The following is a 9,500-nucleotide window of genomic DNA, read 5'->3' as shown; positions in this document are numbered from 1 at the left end:
GAAGAGGTGTAATGTAAAATGGCCGCTGTCAGCTGTTTTTGAAGAAGAGAAGTGGGGGTTGGAGAACACTTTGCATGCTCTAGTAATGAAATTAGAGATGGTTAAAGTTTTTAAATAGATTTAGGGTGTCACATTTGAACAGCACCCATAATTCTGACTTCCCTCGTTGTTGATAACAAACTTATGACGTGGAGTGATGTCTATGGTTATGCCAGTGACGGTGGAGGAACGAGATGCTGACCGAAATAGACGTGGCCCGAAAGAAACGTTTTTTAACTCAAATATGTATTTTTATGGACGTGAAATATGTTTCATACTGGCGGTAATAATTACGTCATACGCAGCATTACAGAATGCGTAAGTAACTGCAATGACATGGTACCATGATTATTTAGTGCATTTCTATATATTTTGTCAATGAATTAAGGTCACCAAATGCGTTCAATTAGCTCTAATCAAGCGTATGTATGTTCACATTTCAGGCCACCCAAGATTTCGAAAAGCCCATCTCCAGTTCCCTTTTTTCCTAGAACGTCTTTAGTTGCTGATTTTTATCATGGACAGCTTAGCCCTGCATTTGAACGTGTATCAGAATCTGACGTTTCATTTGTCATGTACTATGCTCCGTGGGATGCGGAGAGCCAGGCAACAAGAGCGCAATTTAAAACTGTAGCTCAGTATTATTATAAACAGGTAAAACATTCACTTATCACTTATACCTCTTCGCATGAACTTCATAATTTAATCTTATTTGTGTTATTCCATTTGCCTCTCATTTGGGAACTTGCAGCCATAGAGATGTGAGATTAAGTTTATCTGTTGTGATTAATAACGATGATGGTGGTGTTAAATTATCACTAAATATTGGAATAGCATTGTTATAGACAGTGTTGGTTTTATGGCATTATGGAGCCTTGTTTTAGGACTGCTTGTTTATTTTCAAACAAATTATCTATGAAGAAACTAATTACAATGTTAGCCTATAATTTCTTCTGTACTTTTGTTGATGTGTATTTTGATCTGATTTCCTACTCATTTAATCAATTTGTTTATATGCAGTAATGCTTCTGTACTACTGATCCAGAATCCAACATTATCAGAGATTTTTCTGTCTTATTGAATGACTGTTAGGTCTGTACCTATATAATTTGGTATGTAACTACAATATTGATGATATTTGAGAACAATAGTTGAAATTCATTCATTCGTCCACAGTTTTCTGCACAAGAACAGATCTTCCACTGCAAAGCCATCATTCTCCAATCTTTCCTATTTTCTACCTTCCTCTTAGTATCTGCATACGAAATATTTGGAAATGTACTTCAAAAAGAGAGTTATGGTCTTATCTAAATACAGGAATATGGGGATACACTATAATTTGTATTGATGTTGTTGACAATAAAAATATATCGTATCATATATGTCATAATCTATAATTTTGTAACATAGGACGATATGTTCTCACGTGATAGTTGAAATCCCCTACGTATTTATTTTTGTATATACATAATTTATGGCTATGTACTTTTCTCTAAATCAGAAGTAAAACAACACTATGCCTTATTAAATAGAATTAATTATTTCGAGCATAATTTACATCCTTTTTTCTTCTTCAGTAGGTGCTACAACTTCGTCGAAGTTTTGACCTTCTCAATTAATTTACGCCATTGTTTTCTGTTATGCACAAGATTTGGCCAATTCTTTACATTCAGTGTTTTCAAATCGTTGGTTATGTTTCCCTTCCATCTACTTGTTGGTCTTCCTTTTGCTCTTTTACTGATGGGGTTCCATTTATATATTTTCTTAACTGTTTTTCCTTCGTCCATACGATTGATATGGCCAAACCTTTGCGCTTTGATATAGTTTACTATGTGTTGGTTTTGTATTAAAATATTTAACTCTTTATTATTTCTAATTCTCCACTCATCACTTGCATCTTTTATTGGGCCAAATATCCTTCGTAATATTTTCCTTTCAAAAACCAGGAGCTTTTGCTTAGACAATTCAGTTAGGGTCCAGGTTTCACTTGCATATGTTACAATTGGTCTTATTACTGTTAAATATAGTCTTAATTTTGCTTGTTTGGATGCGTATTTGCTTTTGAATAGGTTGAGATTTGCAAAGTATGCTTTATTTGCCATAACAATTCTATTGTTTATTTCTTCCTCGATATTGTTTTCGTTGTTTACTATTGATCCCAAGTATTTGAAGGATTTTACTCCTTCAAAAATAGTATTATCCATCTGTAAGTTTTCTGGTTCATTATTTTTGGATGAACATTTTAAAAATTTTGTTTTCTTTGCATTTATGATTAATCCATATTGTGCTGATTCTTCCATTAAAGTTTCGAGCTTTTCAATTAATGCCTTCTTTGATCTTGCCATTAGTAGTATATCGTCTGCATATGCTGTACATTGTACCAATCTTGTGCTTATATTACCTCTAATCTCTAGTTGTTTGATTATCAGGTCCACCACTAGTATGAAAAGGGTTGCGGAAAGCGGATCTCCTTGTTTAACTCCTCTGTTAATTTGAAAACTGTCACTTAGTTTGTTATTTATTTTAACTACCGCTGTTGTATATTTTACATCCACTGTTGTAATTATTGCAGCTACAACAACCTAGTCTTAGAAGAGAATAATATCTCATTAATAGACTTACAAGCTATCACCTATTCACCATTTGTCTTGAGAAGAAATGTACTTTAATTTATAATTGTTAAATCTGAGGTCTGTGTGTCTAAACCTCTTCCCCCCCCCCCCCCCCTCAAGGACAATGAATTTCAAAAGGGGATAAAATATTTGACATGGCTTCTTGTGGGAGTGGAATGTAGCTGTGAGTCCCGTGTATAGTTCTTGCCAAGCTTAGATGACATCACTCCACTTTCCAGACTTGTGGCTGGCCCAAAACATAATAAATCATACAGTGCTTACCTACTAGATATGCAGGCTTGTCACATTCCTTTTAGTAAAGCAGTTAGTTGTTGTCTCTCACAAGCGTCTTATCACATACTACGTCATCACATTACTGTAATACGTCTGAGGGATCACGAGCCTGACATGACAACGTCGTATTTTAAATTGTAGAGCCGTTAATACAAGGCCACCTGCATAAATATAAACATTTGCTGCAAGATAAACTGACCTTTCTGCTGAAGCCGTCTAAGTTTGGCGAGAAGATTAAAATCTATTTATGACACACTGAAGAACCTTGTCCCTGATAAAGAGCCAGAGGCAAAAATTTGTTGAAGTTGCATTTTGACACTGGATAAACACTGCAGTTCAAAGTGCAGTTAAATAAAACAGTACTATTACGTGTGTGTGTGTGTGTGTGTGTGTGTGTGTGTGTGTGTGTGTGTGTGTGTGTGTGTGTGTGTGTGTGTACGTGCGTGCGTGCGTGTGTGTTTTTTTTTTTTCTGGATTTAACAATGAAGTCATCATCCTTCTTGCTTCCCAATATTTTGATGGAAGGTCCACAAATGTCCTAAGAGTTTCACAATTAGCCAGGTGCTCCATCTCCATGTTCTCTTCTCTGGTGCACAGTAAGCATTTAGGTGAATTCAGTACTCCAATACGATGGAGGTGTTTACTGAGGCAATCATGACCAGTAATCAATCTAAACATGGCCACGAAGTAGATCAGGAATTAGTTTTGGATCTTTGAATGATTCTTTCCATTTTGAATTATGATGTTTTGCCTGTTCGCTGTTACTTATTCTTTTTATGACTAGTTTTATTGATTCATATGGGAACTTGAATTTTGTTTTTAAGTTGATTTTAGTTCCTTTCTTTGCTAACATATCTGCTTTCTCGTTACCATTCAGTCCACAGTGGGCCGGGATCCATTGGAAGACCACTTTTTTATTTACCATTTGAATTTGTTTTACCATGCAATGAATTTCTTTTACTTTTTCCATTTTAAGGGATGTAGTTGGGCTATTACTAAAGTAATGAAGGCATTCTTGAACTTGAATATATTGTTATTAACAGGCCTATTGTAGTAGAATATCGTTTGCCTATGCCTGAAATATGTTCAAAGTATAAACAATTTTGAATCTAACATTAGGCCATTCTTCATACAGAACACGTTATTTTCACTCCAGCTTAACGTTCACAATTCACAAAGGACTCTAATGAATATCTCTCAACAACAAACAACAATATTAGTAGAAGACAAAAGATAATAGACCTAATGGAAATACCAGCATAAAAATATATCCTTGTTTTCCTGGATATATAGCACATAGGAGTTTAACGTTGCAATAAGAAACCAATTATGTATTAAAACAATGAAGAAATAACTTAATCAGTGGACTGTGTTTAGAAATTAGCAGGCTTTGACAATTTGTAAAAACAACAGAATATCATTAAATGGTTGCTAAGCCAAAGTCTGATTTTCTCGTGTTTTACAAATAATTGTCTAAGCTTACTAAACATTAGCCACTGATTAAATTATTTCTTCGCTGTTTTTGTACATAGGTTTTTTATTATGGCAATGTTAAATTCGTATGTCCTATATCCAAAAAAATACACGTTATAAAGAATACTGTTATATAACATATTGTTTTTCTTTGTATCTGTTCTGTGTTTTTCCTATTATACCAAGACAGAAAATTATCTCCAGAAGAAACACGTTTTCGCTCTCTGCTTTTCTCACATCTTCAGTGGGATCAAATGTCTTATTTCAATAGATAAAACCTTTTATAGATATTTCGTAGCATAGTGGCATTTCTAAGTTTCTTTTTGACTATATAAATGGTTCTTTTCAATATTAAATGATTGGACGGTGTGACTTGTGTTCCAAATAAGTACTTTAGTACGATTTTTGGCATCTCTTAGTGCAGTCCCTACCCGGAGATCCGATTGAGGGATCGATCAAATGTTACTCAAATTTCTGAAAAATCTATTTGCATACTTACCGACTCCAAGTGGGCTATATTTAATATAGTTAAATATGTACCAAACCTATATGCACATAGAATTATTCCAATTCAGAAACAACTAAGTAAACTAAAAGAACTCCAAAAGGAAATAACATTTCAATGGATACCTAGTCATTGTGGTATACCTGGAAACGAGAAAGTCGATAATATTATAAAACAGGCAACATATTTGCAACCAAGACCTCTTCAAGTGATATCTCTATCCATTGCTTTTGCTTCAGTAAAGTCTCATTTTACAAACCTATGGATCAACAATTGGCTCTCTTCTGACAAAGAAAAAATTTTACAGTCTGTACAAAAGAAACCAAATGACCTGGAAATGTACAAAAACTTGCGCAGACATGTTCAAACATTTTTAACAAGAGCCAGAACAGGTCACATTGTCACTCAATTGTATCTACACCGATTTCACATTTCTGATAATTCTACTTGTCTGTGGTGTAATAATCATGATGAAGATCTGGAACACATTCTTCTATACTGTCCATCCATAAAACACAAAAGAAGTAAATTAAAATCATCAGTACCAGTTGCAGAAGACACAGCCCTGCAGTATATATTGACTACACCCCACCTCTGGCTACTAGCAACAGGCATCTATAATGAACACCGATCAAAATACCCCTCATTTCTCGTGAAAAACAACTGAATAGACTACAGTGGACTATAGTGGACCTTATGTTGTCAGCAAACAGCTAGATACATTAAGAAGATTGATTTGATTTGACACATATTTGTAATGTTTCAGGTATATTTTGCAGCCATCAATTGCTGGCAACCCCACAGTGAATGCCGTCAGCAATTTTCTAAAGTGCAGCAGTTTCCCGTGCTCATAGTGTACACCCAGCACAACAAAGGAATCCAGTACAAGGGAGTCAGAGAAGCAGCTCATATGATTCGTTTCCTGCAGTTCGTGCTGCGGCCTCTTGAGCGGATCAACAATATTGCTGACATCATCAAACTAATGGACGTGTATGATGTTAGTACCTACTCTCTTTAGATTTTTGTGCAATGGCCATGTTGTAAGAGTAAAATATTTGGCATGCATCTGGAGAATGTTGTTGTTTCAATGTCTTGCATCTAGCAATGAAGCCATTAGCATCCGTGCTCTCCAATACTTCTGTGTCTTCTGCAGATAGTGCATTGCAGGTCTTCAAGTGGCTCTCGTTCATCTCCTCTTGACTGTTGCACAATGGTGAATTTAGAATATGTAGCTTATGTAAGTGGCTTGCCAAGCAATCGTGTCCTGTAAGCAGCCTGAAGGCAGCAACTGCAGTTTTCCGTGGTGCTTGTGGGATTACTTCTAGGTTCAAGATTAGGGTGTTCCATTTTTTGTTTTCAGCACATATTTTTGTTTCCTCAGTATGAAGGTGTAAAAATTTAGAATTGATCAAGCGCTTTATTGAAGTCATTGGCAGATTTGTCGTTTTCATTTGCTGTATTATTGTTGTTGTTGTTGTTTTCTAATGCCAGGCGTTTGACAATAAAGTCATTTGACCTCTTGCACTCCAATATTTTTCAAAGATATTATCATGACCAGCCACTGAAGCACAGATTCTGAGGTGTTCCGAATCCATTTCTTGGTTTGAGTTGCACAATGGGCAGTTAGGGGACTGATATATTCCAATTCTATGTAGGTGTTTGGCCAAACAATCATGACCTGTTGCCAATCTAAATGCAACTATAGACGATTTCCGTGGTAAATCGGGAATTAACTGTGGATTTTGATGCAGAGAGTTCCATTTTTTCCCTTGGGATTGAGTTATCAAATTTTGTTTGTTGAAGTCTAAGTATGTAGATTTAATAAATCTCTTCACAGAGTAATACATAGATTTAGTAACAGGTCTGTAAGTAGCAGTGCTGCCCTTCTTTGCTAAAGCATCCGCATTCTCGTTTCCCACGATTCCACAATGGGATGGTATCCATTGGAATACAATTCTTTTATTGAGTGATATTAATTGAGAGAGCATTTTAGTTATTTCTGCTGTTTGAGATGAAGGTGTGTGTTTAGAGACGATTGATAGAATAGCTGCTTTGGAGTCTGACAATATAACTGCATTTTTAAATTTATTGATGTGGCATAGAAGATTCCTGAGACATTCACTTATTGCAATGATTTCTCCATCAAAACTTGTTGATCCATACCCAAGAGATCTATAAAGTGAGAAGAGACAGCACGTAACACCTGCACCGGCACCTTGTTCTCTGGAGATCAAGGATCCGTCGGTGTATAAATGAAGCCAGTTTTGTGGAGGGTACCTAATATTAATTGTCTCTAAAGACAATTGTTTCAGTATTTCAGTGTTTACTTCTGATTTCAGTATTTCTTGTGTTAAATTTAGATTATACTCTATATTTAATAGTGTTAACGGGTTTGGTTTAATTTGTAAGTTTTCTTTTAAATTCGGGATATTGATTTTCTGTTTTAATTCTTGAACAATGGATATGAAACTTTTTTGAGTTTTCAATCTACAGAGAGGACTGTATGAATGCCAATTGTTACCTGGTAATCTGATAAGTTTTTCATATTGAATCAGTGGTTTTTCTTCTATTGTCATTTTGATGCTGTTAATATTAGCGAGGAATCTCATAGAATCTATTGGAGTTGTATTGCTGTATTGTTGTGCCTTTCTTGGCAAGTGTTCGTTGCCCTTGATCCCACAGTGTGCTGGAACCCACTGTATGTGGGTTAAGATTTTGAAGTTGAACTAACATGTTGTAGCAATCCTTTATTTTCTCTGATTTTTTTTTGTAGTGTTTGAACATATTGCATGAATTGGGGAATGTTGGACTGTAAGAAAATATATGTGGAGCCAAGTTTTAATTTTGTGATTAGTTAGAAGTGTCTGGGTTAAATTATTGGTACATTTCCAGAATGGTTCCAGTGTCTTATGCAACTGTGTCTTAGTCTTCCTGGGAGATAAACACTGGATTGGGGTATTAGTAAAGTGACACATTACAATTGGAAGAGCTTGTGTTCATACCCAGTTGAAGACAGTTTCTATCTTGCCGTAATTTCAGGAATGTTTCTGAGGTTTGCTCTATCCTCTATAGAATTGAGTACCGGTTCCTTTTTGGAAATGAAAGGTGGCAAGAATATACAGCTGAAAACATGACTTTCTGCCACAGAACACCTTCTCCTAAGTCACACGCTTCCTGTATGTATTTGTGTGGTTTATAGAGACACTTTCATATTATAACTGGTGATAGTAAGTTCTAAGCTAAGTATAATCTCCATCCAGTTATATCCATGAACGTTTGTATTTTATTTTATTTAGTAGACTATTTTGTGTTTCTTATTTAAAAGGACCTTTACCTTTGTATTAACAAACTGTGTACATAGCACCATTTTTGTGAATAAGCAGAAATTTCGAAGTAGTGTTTAATGAGAATGAATATAATATACAATTCATTATACATATACAAACATAACCAATGGACATTATGTTAATGTAAGTTGATGAATTTGAATTTTCTAGGTATAGTTTCCAACTAATAAGGGAAGGTCGTCAATGTGAAATGCGATACTCTAATGAAATCCATACCAAAATGTAGGGTATGAAGAATATATATGCTCAAACACACCACGACTTAAAAGTAAATTTAAACAAAATGGCTGACTGTCTGTGTTCATAACTACTAAACACTCTAAACCATTGAATTTGGTTTTGTTTTCATTGAGACATCGCATTTCCCATTGGCTATCTTCTTTTGTAAGGCACATAATAATTCTCTTCAGTTCTCTTATTAAGTTGTTGATTCCGCCAATTTCTAAGGTTTTTCAACTGATCTTTTAATTTTTATATGTATAGTTATGGCAGTTTTCGTTACTTATATGCTAGGGATACATTCTATGTGATGTTCTTTTCATTTCCTGTCTTGTTATTATTATTATTATTATTATTATTATTATTATTATTATTATTATTATTATTGTTATTGTTACGACAATAATCACTTTCTATAATTGAATGTAAACACTCCCGTCAACAATGGGATTTTCACTCCACACAGTATTCGTTATTGCACTCTACAGACGACAATGACAATTCACTTGGATTATTGAGAACAACAATGTACTGCTAATCTTAACTAATGTTCACAAAGCACTATTTACAACACAAAACTGTCAGTTCTCAGTTCACAGTTCGTTTTCCTTGGCTAGTTCTTCTAACTCAGTCACTCGAGTTCACAGTATCTCGAACACCAGACCTTCAGAGACAGTCTACTGAACTTCGAACTCAGGTCCCCCAACTGCGGTCCACTGCACTCAAACTCGGGACTTCCGGCTCCCACAGTTATGGACACAACTCAAGTCGAACTCCGGTCTCGAAACTGGCTTCACTGCTACACAAGACTGCCTTGCTGTCCAAAACTAGCAACGACTGCAACTAACTTGCGTCCTCTCTTTTTATTAGTAAACTATAGTTTCGAGAAACTACGATGCTCGAAATTTCTACTTCTACAGACTTCTGTTCTCTCTGCTTCTTCCTGGACGATTCTGTTCGGGAGGTTTCATCCCCCCCTTCACCTCAAACAACGAAGCACACACAGCTTTG

At 35.3% G+C, this 9,500-nt stretch overlaps 1 protein-coding gene across 1 annotated transcript in view; it reads left to right on the top strand.

The window, feature by feature from the left end:
* The first annotated feature begins 19 nt into the window (after window positions 1-19).
* LOC138706695 (thioredoxin domain-containing protein 11) overlaps window positions 20-9,500 on the top strand; it is a 55,965-nt gene continuing 46,484 nt past the window's right edge. Inside the window, exons 1-3 of the mRNA XM_069836278.1 lie at window positions 20-357; window positions 483-693; window positions 5,690-5,920. Of these exons, the coding sequence (XP_069692379.1) occupies window positions 197-357; window positions 483-693; window positions 5,690-5,920 (603 nt within the window). The 5' untranslated portion in view covers window positions 20-196. The remainder of the gene's footprint in view (window positions 358-482; window positions 694-5,689; window positions 5,921-9,500) is intronic.

The sequence above is a fragment of the Periplaneta americana genome, chromosome 9 (assembly GCF_040183065.1).
Source record: "Periplaneta americana isolate PAMFEO1 chromosome 9, P.americana_PAMFEO1_priV1, whole genome shotgun sequence".
NCBI lineage: Eukaryota > Metazoa > Arthropoda > Insecta > Blattodea > Blattidae > Periplaneta > Periplaneta americana.
Note: the sequence above shows the minus strand (reverse complement) of the source record. Positions and strands in the feature narration are given on the sequence as shown.